The 19,814-nt window shown below is 42.1% G+C and overlaps 1 protein-coding gene across 2 annotated transcripts in view; it reads right to left on the bottom strand.

The window, feature by feature from the left end:
* Positions 1-12,183, bottom strand: part of ARHGAP18 (Rho GTPase activating protein 18) — a 190,491-nt gene extending 178,308 nt beyond the window's left edge. For both annotated transcript variants that reach the window (XM_021088428.2, XM_021088430.2), the window contains exon 1: positions 11,676-12,183. In XM_021088428.2, coding sequence (XP_020944087.1) covers positions 11,676-11,719 — 44 coding nt within the window. In that variant the 5' untranslated portion in view covers positions 11,720-12,183. The remainder of the gene's footprint in view (positions 1-11,675) is intronic.
* Between the last annotated feature and the right edge of the window lie 7,631 nt (positions 12,184-19,814).

Below are 19,814 nucleotides of genomic sequence, written 5' to 3'. Positions count from 1 at the left end.
TGTCTACCTCTCCACCCACTATAACCAATCTCCTCCTGCCTTGGTTACTAAGTATCTCTTAATCTGAAAACTCTTCAGAGTCAAGGGACAGTTTGGTGTTGAGTTGTTAGGGACCTCTGAGTCCCGAGGCTGCTTACTCTTAAAAGATACCTCTTTCCTTCTGGGGAGGAGACACTTCGCTCTTTACCTCTCCTCTTGAAACTTTTTTTTGGCCATGCCTGTGGCATATCGAAGTTCCTAGGCCAGGGATCAAACCTGAGCCGCAGCAGTGACCCAAGCCACTGCAGGGACAACACCAGATCCTTCACCCACTGCACCACAAGGGAACTCCCTCTTGAAACTTCTTTCTTAGGAGTTTTTCATAGACGAGATGTTCTCACTCAGCAACATGAGCTTGGTACAGCTCCAGAGTGTCTGGAGTTATAAGGTTCTGTATGTACTGAAAAACTTGTACGTTGTAAGCATCTTCATCTTTCATTAAGAGATGCATATCACGGAGTTCCCACTGTGGCGCAGCAGAAACAAATCTGACTAGGAACTGGGAGGTTGCAGGTTTGATCCCTGGCCTTGCTCAGTGGGTTGAGGATCTGGCGTTGCCATGAGCTGTGATGTGGGTCACAGACACAGCTGGGATCTGGCATTGCTGTGGCTGTGGCGTAGGTAGGCCGGCAGCTACAGCTCCGATTAGATCCCTAGCCTGGGAACCTCCATATGCCTCAGGTGCGGCCCTTAAAAAGGACAAGAGGCAAAAAATAAAAAAAAAAGAGAGAGAGAGAGATGCATATCATCTGCCCCACTCTGATCCATGACATCTATGAGATACCCTCTTGCACTGAAGCCTTGCTTTCTAAATGAAAACCTGAGAATCCTTCAGTGCTGTAAGGGATGGACAAGCCTACACCTAGACAACCGCCACTCCACCCCGCCCCTAAATCTATCGTAGTTCTGGGCAAGGCCATGTCCCCTTGCACATGAAGGCACCAGGCTGACCACTGGGCCTTTCCATACTGTATTCCCCACTGGTTACCGCTACCTGGAAGTCCTGCCAGCCCTGAAAGGAGGCCAGCAGGCTGTAGCAGGCTGGTACTTTATGCTGCAGCATGGACTGTAAGGCCAACCTTCACTTCATACTGTGGGCGCTGGTAGCTTATAGTACACAGACGCTCATACCCCTTCCACTGGGGGCATAAGCAATTAAAAAACAATAGCCCTATTGGTATCATATAGTCATCATCCTGCACTTGGATGTGTTATACGAATTCTTAGCCTGGGGATCCCCACTGTTTCCTAAATGGCACGTGATGTCACTTGAAACAGGCCTTTTTCTTTACAACCTTGACAAATCGCAAACTCATATCCACCACTGGGCACTGACCTTCAGGCCTGGCCGAGCTCCTGGGGCAAAGACTGGAGTCCATGCAGGCATGAGAGAGCCCGACCTGAGAGGCCTTTTTTGGGCCACACCTGCGGCATATGGAGGTTCCCAGGCTAGGGGTCCAATGAGAGCTGCATCTGCCAGCTTACGCCACAGCCACTCCAGATCCAAGCCACATGTGTGACCTACACCACAGCTCACAGCAATCATCTACAACTCATGATGTCTGAAGCAAATCCACTGCGAGAACCCATATACTGAAACCACATTCCTATCAGCAGTGCTAAAAGCAACAACTACTACTTTGTTTTACTCCCAGAACTAAGGGGGCACTCGTTCATTCATTCATTTTCTCATTTGTGCATCAGGCACGATGCTAAATATCTGCAGGGAAATCAAAGAGGAGTTTAAGTTACAGTTCCTGTTGCCAGGACTGACTACATGACTATGGATCCAGTGCAAAATAAAAAGGAAGGGCTGCCTGTTCAGAAAGTATGAAGCACTTCAAGAAGGCAACAGCAGAGCCTTCAGCCAAGCACAGGGCCCATCTGCGTGTGGGCAAAGCATGTTCATTTCGGGAGCCCACTGACCTAAACAACATTCCTCATGAGCCATACAAAAAGCAACAAGAAGTACTTTGTTTTTACTCTCAAAACAAGGAAAGCCCTCAGCTATGCTCATGACACCAGCCCAGTTTATATATAAAGGAGGAATCTAGCACCCTCCCACTTGAAAAATGAAATTCCCCAAAGAGGCAAAACGTGATGAGGTAACCAAATATCATCATTAAGAAATGTTATCATTAAGAAAGATGTTCCATTTCCATTTTTCTAGTTGAGTAACTGTGCCTTGCTCTTCCAATGATTGCACTGAAATAAGAACGCAAATAATCAATTAACAATCCCATTACTTTGGGGTTTTCCCAGGTGCTAATACTTTCTGGAAACTGCAACAATAAGTCCCTACCAGTAAAAGCCCCCTTTTTAAAGCTGACTGAAGCATAAGCAAGTGACATCCAGGGGCTCGTGAAAAGGAAAGAATAACAGAGCTTCATTTCTGCTTCCCTCACAATAGCTCCTAAATATCTTTTCTAATCTCCTAATGAAATGCAGCAAAAAAAAAAAAAAAAAAAAAAAAAAAAATGTGTGGAAATTTTCACTCAAGACAGCTGACTTGAGACCTGAATTAATCCAAATGCCCTTAATAAAAGAGCGCTTCCACACCCCAGAACACGATTCTTATTAAGCCATTTTCTCAAGCTCATATTCTGACACTTCATGCTAATAACCATCATGATTCCATAGTACAGAATTACGTAGTTTGAGAAGTTGATGGCTATTTTGTTGTAAAGATTTGGGGATCTCCAAGACCAAATCCGATCCTTTTAAGGCCAAATAATTTTAAAGCACAGACCAAAAGCATGACCGAAATGCCTGTCCTTCCTAAACACAGGGCTTAAGAGTTCTTTGTGTGGCTCCTGATTGCCGAGGCTTCTACATTAGTGGCCAAAGTGACAAAGATGTGGTTCTTAGATATTTACTGTTTCATGGGTGTGTTTTGCCTTATTTGTATTCTGACATAATACTTGGCTTCAGAACATCCCAAATAGCAATCAACAAAATTAAAATGAACACAGAATACAGTATGTGGAAACGGCAGGAGAGGAGAAATGAAGTCTAAACAAAAGCATGTATGCAGCAACAGGGCTTTATATTGCTTAAAAAATACCTACCCAGATGGTAAGGGATGTTTTCCCTCTGCAGACAGAGGAGAAAAAGCCAGGAAAGAAGACCTCTCTTGTACTATTTCTAGCCATATTTCTAGCCATTTCTAGAAGGCATCTGAACATTTAAGGCTGCCACCGTGAAACGATGGAAGGTGGCAGAATGTGAACTGGATGGAAGGTGGCAGAATGTGAACTGGTCATACCTCCCCTTTGCCCACCACACACCACCCACAAAATAAAACCCTGCTCACTTTTAAGAAAAGTGGAAAGGGAAATTATCAAGTATAGAATTACGAATAAATGTGACACAGCAAAAAAACAAAATTTACAAATACTTTCCAAATTTACTAAGAAACAAAAAGAATTTTGCTGAATTCAGCATGCTTTTTTGGACTATAGCTTTATGGCAGTCCACTGACAAATGTAATATACATACAACAAACAACATTCCGGTTTACGGTTTTTCTTAAAATTTAAGAATATAATGAAATCTCTATCTTATTGTTGCTTTAAACTTATTTCGGTAGTTCTCTTGTGGCTCTCTGGATAGGGATCTGCCGTTGTCACTGCAATGGCTTGGGTGGCTGCTATGGCACAGGTTTGATCCCTGACCTGGAGACTTCTACATGCCAAGGACATGGCCAAAAAAAAAAAAAACTTCTAGGAGTTCTTGTGGCTCAGCGAGTTATGAACCCAACAAGTATCCATGAGGATGAGGGTTTGATCCTTGGCCTCCCTCAGTGGGTTAAGGATCTATCGTTGCTGTGGCTGTGGTGTAGGCCTGTGGCTGCAGCTCTGATTCAAACCCTAGCCTGGGAACTGCCATATGCTGCAAGTGTGACCCTATACAGAAAATATATATATATTTTTTAAAAGTCCTCTAAACTTATTGTTAAATAAGTTCGTGTTAGCATCAAAAAAGCTCATACACACCTTAACCAGCAAACCCCATATGACAGTTCTAAAAGTAAAACGATTAAGTATTCTTCACAATTATTCTTTTTAAAATACACTCCAACCTTAGGGATTCTGACTTGCTAAGTCTGGGGGGAGGCACAAGCATGTTTTACTTTTAAGATAAAAAATGTTCAATTGCAGAGTTCCCGTCATGGCTCAGCAGAGAGAAATCTGGCTGGCACCCATGAAGAAGTGGGTTTGATCCCTGGCCTTGTTCAGTGGCTTAAGAATCTGGCGTTGCCCTGAGCTGTGGTGTCTGTAGGTTGCAGATGCAGCTCAGATCCCATGGTGCTGTGGCTGTGGTGTAGGCCAGAGACTATGGCTCCTATTCAACCCCTAGCCTGGGAGCCTCCATATACCTCGGGTGTGGCCCTAAAAAGTCAGGGTGAGGGAGTTAAATTCCCTAGGTGGTTCTGAGAGGCATCTAAGGCTCAGAATCATTGGTTCTCACAATGTAGTCCCCAGACCAGCAGCATCAGCAACATCCGGGCACCTGTTTCAAATGCAGCTTCAGAAGCATCATTCAGACTTACAGAATTAGGAATTCACTGAGGGGAGGGGAAAAGCTGCAGTTTAACAAGCCCTCCAGGTGATTCTGATTCATGTTAAAGTTTAAACATAGCCATTGAATCCAAAAATGAATTAGCTCAAAATCATCTGTCTCGATGACAGATCAGATTTTACCAGATTTTCTTGTATAGTTTCTATCGTCGACATACAAATCAAAATAAATCCCAGAAGCATATTACTCCATACTTTGGAAAAGTTCCTATAAGCAGGTACTTTGCCATCCTGATCTCAGCCTCCAGTCCCTTAGTGAGAGTAGAAACTAGAACACTTTTGCTATAAAGGCCTAGAGAGTAGATGTTTTGGGCACTGCAGGTCGTTGGTCTCTGTCACAACCACTCATCTCTGCCCTTCATAATATATGAATGAATGCATGTGGCTGGTTTCCACTATAACTTTATTTACCAAAAGGGTGTCAGGCCAGATTTGGCCCAAGAGCTGTACTTTGCTGACTGCTGAGTTTAAGAAGTGATGGCAGATGAGCTGAGGAAAAAAGCAAAAATGAAATGCACGCTCTCTCATGGGCACAAATTTATCTAGTCTGGAAGCTGCTTCTGGTGAAGGACAGACAGGAGGGAAAGGAGAGAAAGAGAACTCACTGTGTCTCATGTATTCATCAATCATTTACTCGCAGAGTAACCATTAAGTAAGTGCATACCATGGGCCTGGAACCAAACCACAAAGCCCTGCCCATCCCTACCCACCCTAGACCCAAGTCAAACAGAAGAAACAAAAATTCTAAAGAAACAATGAAATTAAAAAAGAAAAGAAAGAAAGAAAAGAAAAGAAAATCATGGACCTGGAGAAGAGACTTGTGGCTGCCTGGGGGCAGAGGAAGGGAGTGGGAGGGATCAGAAGCTTGGGGTTAACGGATGCAAACTATTGCTCATGGAATGGATTTACAATGAGATCCTGCTGTGCAGCATTGAGAACTCTATCTAGATACTTACATCACAACACAATAATGGGAGGAAAAAGTATATATACATGTATGTGTAACTTGGTCCCCATGCAGTACAGTGGAAAAAATAAAAAAAAATAAAAAATAAAGAAACAATGCACTGTGGTACAGCCAGACAATGGAATATTATTCATCACTAAAAAGAATGAGCTATTAGATCATGAAAAGACAATGGGAAAACAAATGCATGTTACTAGATAAAAGAAGCCCATCTGAACAGACTGAATACTGCATGATTCCAACTATGCGACATTCCAGACAAGGCGAAACTGTAGAGACAGTAAAACCATCAGTGGTTGCCAGGGGGTGAGGGGAAGGAAGAAAGGGATGAATAAGCAGAGCACAGAGTACTTTTAGGGCAGTGGAAGTACTCTGTGTGATATCATAATGATGGATACATGTCATTACACACTTGTCCAAACCCATAAAATGTACACCACCAAGAGTGAGCCCTGATGTAAAGTATGGCCTGGGTGTGGGTTCATCCGTTTTGACGAATGTGCCATTCTGCTGGGGAGTGTCGATAGTTGGGGGGGGGCAGTGTGGGGGCAGGAGGTACATGGGCAATGTCTGCATCATCACCTCAATTTTGCTGGGAACCTGAAAGTACTCTAAAAGAAATAAAATCCAACTTTAAACAAACCAATAAACCAAAACAATATGCAGGGCATGAGAAAAGAGATCTGATAGGACCATTGGTTCAAAAAGCTAAGAATGTAAAAATAATGCCAGTGAGACAATTGACACTTGATTGCTGCTCCAACCATGATGGTTCTGTTTCAATAAGTCACACAACCCGGCCCTTTAATTCATGGACCTCGGCACACAATTTCAGGATTAAATGGATTGATTGCTCACGTGAGCCTACAGGGCTGAAGAAAGCAGCCTGGTCTGAACAAGGGCCACACTCTGTAATAACAATAGTGATAACAACCCCAAATAGCACCCTGCTTGGACCCTGTCACAGTCTCTCACTTTGTAGGTGTCTTGCCCATTAGACTGTACATCCATGGAGAGAAAGTCCTTATTTTTTTCATTCCTGGATCTTCAAGAGCTAAGACAGTACCGGGCAGGTGGAGGGCACACAATAAATATTATGTATTAACATGAAATGAATAAATTACCATTAATTGAGTCGTTTTTGAAAAAAAGACTGCCTTAATATTAATCAAATTGTTTCAGGAGCAAAGGAGGAATGACTGAAAACCTCTGAAGAATCCAAGAAATAGACACATGAGGTCTGGATCTGCAGGAGTGAACAGGATTACACCACCTGGAGCAGGAAGAGAAAGACACTGCAGTAGAGGACCCAGCAGGCACAGAGGCTGAAGCCTCAAGATTAACCCATTAAAGAAACAAAGATCAACATAGCTAGACCACGGGGTAAAACAATCAGAGAGGGGAGAAAATAAACTTAAGAAAATGAAGGCAAATTGAGATGCACCTGGTATGTCTGAGAAGTTGAGATTATCGAGATATGTCACACTGTTTCATATAATATGGAAACCATCATGGTCAAACACCAAACCATCACCCTGGCTGTAGAACAGAGGAGACAAAGAACGGAGACAGAAGAATGCTTAACAGACGGGTGAAAACGATGAAGCAGTTGACTGACCCAAAACACTGACCCATAAAATGGGGGGAGGGAAAGATTTGAGAGGCTTTTTTTTCTTCCCTCCAGGGCCACACCTGCGACATATGTACGTTTTCAGGCTAGGGCTTGAATCCAAGCTGCAGCTGCCAGCCTACGTACACCATACCCACAGCACTGTGGGATCCAAGCCGCGTCCGTGACCCACACCATGGCTCATAGCAATACCAGATCCCTGACCCACTGAGGTAGGCCAGGGATCAAACCTGCATCCTCCTGGATACTAGTCAGATTTGTTTCTGCTGTGCCACACCAGGAACTCCCAACAATATTAATATTTTTAATAACTGAGATATGACACCCCTATAAAATGTAATGGATTTTGAAATCAGAGTAAGAGCATATTCTTAGGATTCATCAGAGTCCACTGCAAGATCTCTCCCTTTCACGTTTCAGGAGTCTGCTGCCTGGGAAGCTCAACTTCCATTCCTAATAAATACAGGTGGAAAGGTGGAGGCCTATGGGCAAAACCTATTAAAAAATATGTGTGGTCTTCCCAGCCCCAAGATTTCTCTAGGTCCATTCAAGGCCTGATCAAGCCTATCAGCTCCAGCTTGTCACTGGGCTAGCCCTAGAGATTCCAAAAACTCCATGAGAGTTCTGGTACCCATGTCTTTGCAAAAGCAGGGATGCCAAATAGCATGCGTTACCTATTAGGTTGGCGAGTCAAATGCAGCCTTGTTAACCCCAGGGAATGGAGTGGTACACATTTGGGATATAGGAGGCGGTGGTTTATTCAGAGAGCACACACCACAGATCATAGAGCCCCAGCATCTGATTATTAGTATTAATAAAATAATGTTCAAATAAGGTGAACCTGTGGCACATGAACTTGTTTTTCCATCCAGACTTAAAGGAGACAACTTCTGGTTTATTTAAGCCCAAAGAGATGTTTTACCAGAATATCCAGAATAGACTCGTTTCCTAAAAATAAAGCATTGCCTTCAAAAAGAGTTCACAGGATACTAAAAATAGTACCTGTAAATTTAAGTGATAAGAGGATGGAATATTTTGTTTCTTCTGGGGATAAGTTCCTGTCTAAGTTTTCTATTGGACAAACACCAAAACTATTAAAGCAATTAAGTCTGGCTGCTGAGGCTATGATTTAATATCTTTGGAGACATGTCCGTCTATCCTGAATATTACAACAGAGCTCATCGCACAGGTGACTGATAACCCTTTGGTAAGAAAATGGGGAGGAAAAAAGTTATCAACTGGAAAGATTTTCTCTGAACATTGCCTTCAACTTTATTTTATGATGTGCTTGAGAAAGTGATTAAGATTGTGCATTTTCCTTCTCAGCATGCTATGGCATCACCACCCGTTTGTATGATTTATGGTAGCAGAAGCAGAAAATGGGGGTTTAGTTAGGGCTCATCTTTTGAATGCTTTTACTGGGTGACTTCTTAGAGCTGAAGGTTTCTAAGGGATCCAACAGGCTAACTCTGCAAGGGTTTACAACTTTTTTTTTAATTGATAGAAGGCATTCGAACACAATAATTGAAGAAACTTAAAGATGCAGGAGGAGGGAGTGGAAAGTAGAGACTGATGTGTTTCAAGAAATATTCAGAAGCCACCTGCACTTGCACCTTTGCCATCACCAGTGACCTACCCCTACCGCCACCACCTCCATCTACCCAGCATTGCTGAGCTATTCTGCAAAAAAGAACATCAGAGAAATGATACTATCCTCAAACATGAGGATGTATCTATATTCCCAAGGTGAATTTCTTTCTCTTTTTTTTTTTTTCTTTTTTGTCTTTTCAGGGCCGCACTCGTGGCACATGGAGGTTCCCAGGCTAGGGGTCGAACTGGAGCTGTAGCCACTGGCCTACACCACAGTCACAGCAACTCCAGATCGGAGCCTCATCTGTGATCTTGACCACAGCTCATGGCAACGCCAGATCTTCAACACACTGAGTGAGGCCAGGGATCGAACCTGAATCCTCATGGATCCTAGTCAGATTCATTTCCATTGAGCCACAATGGGAACTCCCCAAGTTGAATTTCGAGAAGTGACAATCTGAAAGTTGTTGGTTGGGCTGAAAGCTGACTATGTCCTTGAAGACAAACACAGAATCCCTGGAATTTTGGAAATGAACATATCAACCCTAAAACTAGTTTGATATTTCTGGCTCCTTGCCCAGACTCCATTTAATGTTTGAGTATTTCAGGTTCTGTATAGGTACAATTTTCCTTTCCTCAAATTGCTAAAACCTAAGTTAAGAGTCATCCTAATTAGTGGAAAATCAAAAGCAATCAGTGATCAGGACTAACACCTTTCATGCTATACAAGATAGCTGATTAGCTTTTTTAAGACTGCTACCTAAAAAAAAGAAAAAATCTGTTGGGGGATAGACGAAAAAAAATATGCATTATTATTAAAATAAAAACACTTCTGAGGGAGTTCCCATCGTGGCTAAGTGGTTAACAAATCTGACTAGGAACCATGAGGTTGCAGGTTTGGTCCCTGGCCTTGCTCAGTGGGTTAAGGATCCGGCATTGCTGTGGCCTGGGGTAGGCTGGTGGCTACAGCTCCGATTGGACCCCTAGCCTAGGAACCTCCACATGCCATGCATGCAGCCCTAGAAAAGACAGAAAGACAAAAAAATAAATAAAATAAAAGAAGGCTTTAGAAGCAACGAATCTGTCCAGAGACTCCAACTTTCTTTCCGTCAAGCATTTACCAGTCAATATCAAGTATTTTCTTGTCTTTCTTCCTCTTTATCCCTGCAAGATTTATAATTTGGGGGTTGCAGTTTTTCTAAGAAAAAGTCCTTTTTTTTTTTTTTTTTTGCTCTCTGAGCTGCATCCGCAGCACATGGAAGTTCCCAGGTTAGGCGTCGAATCAGTTACAGCCGCCGGCCTACGCCACAGCCACACAGGATCCAAACTGTGTCTGCGACCTATACCGCAGCTCACAGCATGCCAAATTCCCTGATCCACTGAGCACTGAGTCAGGGGTCATGGATCATCATGGATACTAGTCGTATTAGTTTCCGCTGTGCCACAATGGGAACTCTGAAAAAAGTCCTTTGATGTCTCAAAGAAATAGTATGCAGTTATTGTTTTAAATGACTTGTTATTAATAAGTTTCTCTTAGATTAAGCAGGAAATAAATCTAATATCAGATTATAAAGAAAAGATTTTTCTGCCCCATTTGTTTACAATTGCTAAATGTTAGGCAATACTTGCAGACCTACTATGAACGTGTTAATTTAGGATTTCCTTGGAAAAGTCATACTTTCAAAACCTCCAGCCAAACTAATGGTAATAAAAACTGTAGCTATAATTACATGGCATTTTGAATAGCTTTTTTTTGGTGGCAAAGAGCGAAATACATTTGTTTGAACGTTCTTGGTTTATATTCAAAAGCCTCTCCTATTTTTTTTCTTTATAAGAAGTGCCGCAAGAGCCACCTGGAGCTCCTGTTGTGGCTCAGAGGGTTAAGAACCCCACCAGTATCCATGAGGATGCAGGTTCAATCCCTGCCTTCACTCAGTGGGTTAAAATTAAGTATCTGGCATCACTCAAGCTGCAATGTAGATCTCACATGCGCCTCAGATCCTGTGTTGCTGTGGTATAGGCTGGTAGCTGTAGCTACGATTCAACCCCTAGCCTGGGAACTTCCATATGCTGCAGGTATGGCCCTAAAAAAAAGACCAAGGGGGGGAAAAAAAAAAAAAAAAAAGGCACCTGAAGAAGTTGACTCCACTGTTTCCATCAAAAACATTAATTTGCAACCACAGAGCTACACTTTGAAAATGTTTCTTAACTTTTCAACTGATGATTCTGAGGAGACGCTCAGAAAAAAACATGAGGGGTGCTAATTTTTTGCTTTTCTCTAAATTTGTGGGTTCCTATTTATTTCTCAAGAGTTTTTGAATACTTCATTTTTGTTTTTACAAATAGCCAGATAACTGCAAATAGTATGAATATCTCCTCTAGTCAGTTTAAGTTCAATGCTAATCAAGGTTGATGTTCAATTTTAGTATCATTAATTATTCTCTCTTGGCTGTACCTGAAAGATTATCTGGAAAAAGCTACCAATTATGATATCTGTTTGTCTACATGGAAATACCCTTTCCTAGAACAGTCCATGCATCTTTAAAATAAAAAAAAAATCAAAAAACACGTACCAAAAAACCCCTTAATCTCATCTTGCAAATAGAGACCTACACTTTACCAAGCAGGTCAAGGACAGGGTCAAGAATAAAATAACAGAGGTAAGAAAGAACACCAATGCTTCTTTTCAACCTCAACCTAAAAGGATTTTTAAAATCACACAGAAACTCTTTTTCCTCAGTCCTCTTTCAAAACAACTTGTAATGTGAAAACAAAGCTAGCAGTAGTTCAAAGACCCTTCCCAGCTGTGAGTTTTGGCGCTAAAAAATATACTGAAAAGAGGAAAAACATGCAAAGCTGCTCTCCTTACCTGAGATGAAAGCAGTGCACCAGCTTTGTTACTATTATAACCATCTTTCCCAGGTCAAGAACACCGGATGCCCGGGTGGCAAGAAGTGGAGAAGAAAACGGTGCTTTGGAGCCGCTCGCCGCAAGAATCTTCCCAGAGCGCTGGTTTCCCGACACACCTCCTCTTTCTGGCTGCGAAGAAAAGCGGCTCTCACTCGCCCTTCACCGTGAACCACAGCGTGTCATTTCTGCTCTATCATCCAGCAGCTGCTAGAAGCCCCGGGCTGAAGCGCGGACACGAGGACGCGGAGCACGAGACGCACGCTGCTGAGCCGGCAGAGTGGCTGCGGCGAGGACGCCCTGGGAGCCTGCGGCTGTTTGGCTGCACCAAGGCTCCGGCAGGCGCACGTTACTCCGCGGGGAAGGTCGGCTTTCCAGGAACGAGGATCAGCTGCAGCAGGAGCCCCTACGCTTCCTCCAGCCGCGCGCAAGCCAGAGCCGACTTCGATCGCTGAGCTGCCCCAGCTACTGAGCATGCTCGGCTGCCAGGCTCGTGCTAGGGCCTTGCACGCGGTGGATTATCCCCCTGACCTGAGAAAGGGAGAACCGACAGGTGAGAAGAGGATGAGATTTATTGGAGGTAATTTCTAGCCCAGGGAGATGACCTCCCCATCCTCCTCCTTAAAAAAAAAAAAAAAAAAAAAAAAAAAAAAAAAAAAAAAAAAAGTTACGTAGGAAAAAAGAACACACTGCACTGTCCTTAGCAAATATTTTTGATTGATAGGTTGATGGAGATGTTTGGAAGCTATCAGCAATGTTTAGTCTTTAACTCTCTCTCTGCACAATTAAGTTGCCTCAGGAGGTCAAGGATGTGGTTTAGGTAGTGAAAGGATTTTAATCCCAGCCAATCACTTTGCTCAAGGATTAGGTGTGGAATTGCCTATATTTGAAAGTCTAGGCAACGTGCCATGCATTAATTGATCTCTACACAAGTGAAATCTGCCTAGAGATAATTACTTTAAGAAAAACAAGTCTTTTACAAAATAATTGTGCAACTTTTGAAATTTAAATGTTAACCTATATTATAATAGCCTACATTTTGAAATTTAAATCTTTCAGATGGCAAGCTCAGTAAAAGCAGGCAGTGTGGCTTATTTGTGAGCTGTAAACCCAAATCCCTTCTCCAGAGCTTGGCACAAGGCGTGGTGCATGGCATGTGCTCATAAATGCTTGTGTGAGAATGAATTGTGGGTTTGTTAGCTAATCTGTAAATGGCACTTACAGGAAAGCTGAAGTTCTTGAATGTGATATGAACCTAAATTCTAACTCGCCCTCAGTTTTTCATTTTGGGCCAAATGATGCTACATTTTTTGTCGTAAGTGTCCAACATATAAGTAAATTGGCTTTTAACTGGGAGTTTCATTTTTGTGTTGTTTTGAGCCACATCCAGAGCACATTCTCTCTGCCACTATTGAAAGCAGGCACACTGGCTCTCTATGGTCTGCAGATAACACAATGAAAAACTTCTAGCCAGGCAATTCTGAGGGTGAATCCCAGAGGATTTCATGGCTGACATGGAGCTGTATCCTGAGAGCTGGAGCTGTGAGAGGCCAAACAGGAAACCAGTGTGAGCTACGAGTTGCTTCCTAAATCCTTACCAGGTCCACCTTGGCCCATTGATCCAATCACTTAGCTTAGGAAAGTTCTTTCTCTCCCCTCCTCCTCTCTCTCTGTCTCTCTCTTCCCCTTTCTCCCTTGCTTCCTCCATCCTCTGAGTACCTTCCATGCTCCCCTTAAGACTCAGGTGCTGCTGGAGCCCAGAACCCTCTGTGGCTTCCTTCCCCCGTGCCTCTCCAGAGGGTACTTTCATCAGGACACATTCTGGAGCATCTCTAAGTCAGGCCCCACAACCACCACTGACTATTTGCATCTATACAATTGTATACATCTGCACAATGACTGGTTTTCACTTGTCAGTTTAGGTTAAAGCACAGGTGGCAATCCTAATTGCGGTAACCAATTGGAAAATTGATGGAGTTCATTTAGGGACATTTCCTAGGGGAAGCGATTCCAGATGGAAAAGTAAAGTTTTCAGTATAACCAAATTGGATATTCCATAGCTAGAAAGGAAGATGCAGATCTTTTTGTGCAGACCTGATAAGTCCAAATAATCAATGTGGAAGTGTTTGGTCTTTAATCCCTGCTTCTCTGTCCTGAATAAAAATAGAAGCAGCAGAGGTAGCACATCTGCCTTTACCATGGACGATGGACCCACTCATTTTATTTTATATCAGAGACTCCTTATACCATTTCCCTCATTCACCTCCTACAATTTTTTGCTGTTCATTAATTTCACTAAAGCTGGTTCTCAAAGGTTACCTAGTGTGTCCAAATCATCGAAGCCAAGAATTTCTCCGTTTTGTTGGCAAAATCACAGACATTATTCCTTCGGCATCTTATTCTTTGCCAGGCATAGCAAATTTCTTTTTTTACAAACATCACATTTCATTGCCACAAGAAGTGTCTTTGAATAGCACTTAGCAGTTTTACGTGTTAAATTTACAGTGTATGATTATATATTTGCTGATGTCAAAAGAAAACAGGCGCAAATAGTAATTAGTAATGGATACGGATAGAATATTATCACTTCTGATGATGAAACCAAGGCTTGAAGGGATCAAGATATATAGCTAATAGGTGGAGCCAGGTTGGAAGTCCAGGGTCAAGTGTCAAAGTTCATCAGTGCTTTATAGTGGAGATTGCAGCCACTCCTAGGAGCCCCCACACCCTGCTAAGATAGCAGATCCCACCAGGAAGAAAAAACATTCCACCTTAAGAAGATCAGCCTTGTAAAGAAGCCAACATTTTTACAAAGTGGGGAGCAGAAATGGAAAACGTGGGTCTTTGGTGAGTATCATTGAATTGACCAATTCACCCAAATGCCTCCCTTACCTCACCTCTTGGAAGGTCAGCTAGCAAAATCTGTTTAAAGTCATTTTAAATTGGATTTCTGCCTCCTGAGATAAGCTTTTTTTACTTTCTTATTCAACACGCTAAAATGATTAAGAATTAACTTCCAGTTTTCTTGTGGCATTGAGGGTTAAGGATCCTGCAGTGTGGTGTGGGTTTGATCCCTGGCCCAGGAACTTTCACATGCCCCAGGCTCTGGAAAAACAAAAAAAGAATTAATTTAATTTCTTAGCATAGGATTTGAGACTCTTTGTGTTTATACCTTTGACTCCCATTATATTCTGCCACGTGTTTTACATTCTGGCTGTGCTGGGCTACTTGCTCTAACCCTCTCCTTTGCTATTCCACAACCCATCCTGCCTTCATCCTGCATTTTCTCCTAAGTTCTGTTTGTCATATCCATGAGTCTCTTCCCTACTGATGTGTCCTACTATGTGTTTCAGATAACATAATTTGCAGATAACACAATGTAGAGACTACGTTACTGAGCTGAATCCTGCAATATATGATCTCAAATGTTTTTATTAGTGATGCTTACAAAAGTAATAGGTTTAATGCCCTCCTAAATTCCATGAGAGCTTGCTTCCACATATAAAATGCTATTCCATGATTCATATTTTTTTAATCTTTTTTTTGTCTTTTGAGGGCCACACCTGTGGCATATGGAGGTTCCCAGGCTAGGGGGTCTAATTGGGGCTTTTGCTGCTGGCCTACGCCAGAGCCACAGCAATGCCAGATCCGAGCTGTGTCTTCGACCTATACCACAGCTCACGGCAACACCGGATCCTTAACCCACTGAGTGAGGCCTGGGATCGAACCCGCAACCTCATGGTTCCTAGTCGGATTCATTTCTGCTTCGCCACGATGGGAACTTCTGGTTCATATTTTTAAAGAATTTTTTTAAAATAATAAAAGGAGTTCCTGCTGTGGCACCACAGGATCGGCAGTGTCTTGGGAAAGCTGGGAGCCAGGTTCTATCCCTGGCCTGGCACAGTGGGTTAAGGATCTGGTGTTGACGCAGCTGTGGCTTAGGTCTCAATGGCTGTTCACATCTGATCCCTGGCCCCGGGAACTCCATATGCCTTGGGGAAGCCTAAATAAATACATAAATAAATATATTTTTCAAAATAAAAAATAATTAAAAACAGAATTCAGTCTTACTCCTGTGGACCTAAGTGTCTCCACACAGAAGTTCTATTCTGAAACTTCAGTGTCCAGGGTCAGGCAGTCAAGTTGAGCACTGGCTGTTTAATACACCATGTTTCACAAGCTTAATCTCCAAGGCCAGTGGAGTATCAGACTTTTTAAGTTTATGATGTGCTTCAGTTCTTGACTGGGAAAATAATTTTCTCTGGATGATACACTCTTTCCTTAGCTTTCATTTTTAGGTGGTGTGTGTTGACTTAAAGAGACTGCCAGGTATTTCTCTAGCAAAGATGGGCTTCTTCAGCATCAGCAAGAATTGCTATATATCATTTTAAATTTAGAGTCAATCAATTTATTTATGGGTAAGGCATAATAATGTTTAGAAGCAGAAATGGACAGAACATAATCAAATATAATTTTTTTTAAAATAATAATGTTTAGGAGTTCCCTTCATGGCTCAGTGGTTAATGAACCCAACTAGTATCCATGAGGATGAGGGTTTAATCCCCGGTCTTGCTCAGTTGGTTAAGGATCTGACGTTGCCATGAGCAATGGTGTAGGTCGCTGTCAGATGCTGCTTGGATCCCTTGTTGCTGTGGCTGAGGCATAGGCCAGCAGCTGTAGCTCTAATTTGACCCTTAGCTTGGGAACTTCCATATACCGTGGGTGCAGCCCTAAAAAAGCAAAATAATAATAGTAATGATAATGTTTATAAGTCAGAGTCCAGTAGAGAGATGGAAACCCCACAGTAATTTGAAAAGAGGGCTTAATATGAAGAATTATTAGCTGTTTTCAGAGGAAACTCCTGTAAGGAAATTAAGAATATTGGAAGGAGGCTGTCCCCAAGGCTGGGACTCAGCCTTCTTTGCAGTAGTTGCTGCCCACTGGATGGTGGAGAGGTTCACTAGGTGCCCAGGCCAGAGCTGGTCCACAGTCAGCAAGCTGAGGCTGGTGGCCTTGGACTGTAGGGGCCGGGACTCACAGGCTGGAAGCTTTCTGCAGTGATGCTAAGGGGATACTGCCTGCTGGGGCGGTTATGAATTTGCTGGAGGCTCCTGTGGAAGCTGCTGTTGAACTGTCTGGGAAGCTGGCTGGACTCATCAGAAAATTGCCATTGTCACCTGCAAGAGGTATTGTTGAACTCTCTGGACGCCCCCAGAAGGCAGCTGAATTCACCCGTGCGGATGTGCCACTCAATTTACTGATGAGACGCTAGTTGGAGTGACTGCAGAACTCTGCAGAAGCTGCTGTTTGGAGATGCAGGGATGCCAGTGAACTTGTCTAAGATAACTGCGGGAACTCACCTGTAAACTGCCTTGGGAGGTACTGTTGCAATTACTCCTGGAAATCCTATTGGGGCACTTTTGGAACTCACCGACAAGACTTCTGCAGGGGTGCTGCTGAAACTCACTGAAGGTGATCTCCACTGGAAGTCCTGAGTGTCAGCCCAGCATTCCAGGAGCATGAATGCTGAAGTACAAGGGAACCAGGAAGAGCCATCCTACCTCCTGCAGTGTCCCTCCAGCGCCCTCTACTGACAAAGCTTAACATTACACCATCTGGAAAAAACTTTCAGTTTCACAAGCAGGCAAAGAGCAATTGGATTTGGAGCAGAACGGCAATAAATTAATAACTGACTGGCACAGTCCTCTTGTCAACATCACTACTCTGTATTAAGACTATTTATTTTCTCATTTGTCTCTCCCACTAGCAGATAATATGTAAGGATTTCAAAGGTAAGGATAATCTTTGTATTTTATATGCGGCATAGTGTTTGGCACATATATATTTAACGAACATTTATCAACATGTAGTACTGCATAAACGTAAATATTGTATTCTGCACTGAAAGATTCACTTGGCCTGACGAGCCCTTGGGGTGCCCACATTCAGTTGGCATGAAGGGAGTTACTTCTTTTATTTTCATTGTTTGCACAAAGAAGGAAAATTGCAGTAGTGACGATTGACACGTTGCACATCTGTAGAGTCACTGTTTCCTAAAAATGAACTTTTGTAGTTCCTTGGAACTTTGGCTGGAATTGACTGACTGGAAATCCTTCATGAATTACTGGGGCGGAGGGGAACCCTTCTTTTGAGAGGAAGAATATTCTACTCAGAAATGTACCAAATAAATGAAAAGGCAATTATACCATTAAACAGAATGATGCCCATTTCACATAGATTTTAGTAAAATGGAAAAACAAGATATAATAAAACTACTCAAATAGATAACAGAAGTTCAGTGTGCTTAAGTATGTGTCAACAAGATCCATTTCTGTGACATTCTGACTTAGACTGAATTTTATCTCATGTTGAAAGTATTATCTGCACTGAATGAGTCCGGAGTTGAATAGAGAGATGAGTTTATTTAGTCAATATCAAGTATCAAGTCAATACTTTGTGTAGAATGGAAATTAAGTATATTGAAGTATAGGCTTAGCAACTCAACAATGAAACCCCAAAACACAGTGGCTCAAAAAAGACATAAATCAGTTTCTTTCTTATGTTACATCTGTGAGGTAGGCACAGATTTCATTAAGTCTTCCAGGGACTCAGGTCTTTCTTGTTGCTTTCTTGTTGCTTAGCCATTTCTTAGGGTGTCATCTTGTCTCTATGGTAGAAGACAGCTCACTGGCAAAATTTAGCCCAAACTCTACTGTACCATTGGCTTAGGGGGAAGGGAAGGAAACAACAGCTTTGGTTATGAGTTTGTCCAAAATTGTGAATCATCTGTTCAAAGTGAGTTGGGTTTTTTTTTGTTTTTTGTTTGTTTTTTTTGTTTTTTTTTTTTTTAATCCAATTCAATAGCACAGCAAGGACACCTTTATTTTCCTGGAGTGGAAATTTCAGCACAGACACTCTATGCTAGTATTGCCTTGAGCCTCTCAGTTGCAGCCCCACATAAAAAGGGAAAGAGTGAAAGTAGAGGATAAGTAGTAATTCCCTTTGAAGGAAGTGATGTTGATTTGAACTTCCACTCAATTGCAGTGGCTAGAACATCATCACATGGTCACAACTTTCTGCAACATAGGGTAGGTAATAATATCAGTAATGTTTGAAAAATGTTATCTGGAGTAAATCAAATATATGAGGAACAGAAATAGAGATGCAACTTGAAATTATTTAGAAATCACAGTGTGACACCCTCATTTTGAAGACTAAAGTAATGACGGAATAACCACAATTGAAAAAAAAAAAAAGGACAAGATAATATATGACAATATGTTACAGAACTTTGCAAACAAAATTTGAAAACCTGAAAGAGATGATTTTATAGAAATGTAAAAATCATTGACCCCCCAGAAGAGATATAAAGCCCAAACAGATGAACAACCACATAAAAAACACAGAAAGTATTTAGAGAAATCACAATCCAAAAGTGATTTTGTGGATGATTTTTTTTTTTTTTCAAATTTTCAGAGTACAGAGAATTTCAGTGTTAAGTTGATTCAGAGCATAAAGAAGGCAGGCATCTGTATCAGTCAGGGTTCTCCAGAGAAACAGAACCAATAGGATGTGTATATTAGTCACCCCATGCTGCCCTAAAAAAATACTACAGATGGATGGCTTAAGCAACAGGAGGCTGGCAGTCGGAGAGCAGGGTGCCAGCATGGTCAGGTTTTGGTGAGGGCTCTATTCCTAGTTTGCAGATGGCCACCTCCTCACTGTGTCCCACATGATAGAGCAAGTTCTCTGATGTCTCTTCCTACAAAGGCACTAATCTCATCATAAGGGCCCCAACCTTGTGACCGCATCTAAACCGAATTACTTGCCAAAGGCCTCATCTTCAAATACCATCATTTTGAGGGTTGGATCTTCAACATGTGAATTTTGAGAGTAAAGTGTCAATCCGTAGAAATTGTGTGTGTGTATAGGTGAGAGAAAATATTAATGCAGAAATCCTAAAGAAAATGTTAACATGTAGAATTTAACTATAAAATACTAATACCATAAAATATTATGATCTAGTAGAGTTCATTGGATGAAAGCCCAAATCAGTCAGTGTCAGGAAATATTTAATTCCCATAATAGGTCAGAGAACAAA

The sequence above is a fragment of the Sus scrofa genome, chromosome 1 (genome assembly GCF_054392235.1).
Source record: "Sus scrofa isolate SSC_HxYL_T2T_F1_AM1 chromosome 1, Sscrofa_HxYL_maternal_Yorkshire_Landrace_v2.0, whole genome shotgun sequence".
Taxonomy (NCBI): Eukaryota; Metazoa; Chordata; class Mammalia; order Artiodactyla; family Suidae; genus Sus; species Sus scrofa.
Note: the sequence above shows the minus strand (reverse complement) of the source record. Positions and strands in the feature narration are given on the sequence as shown.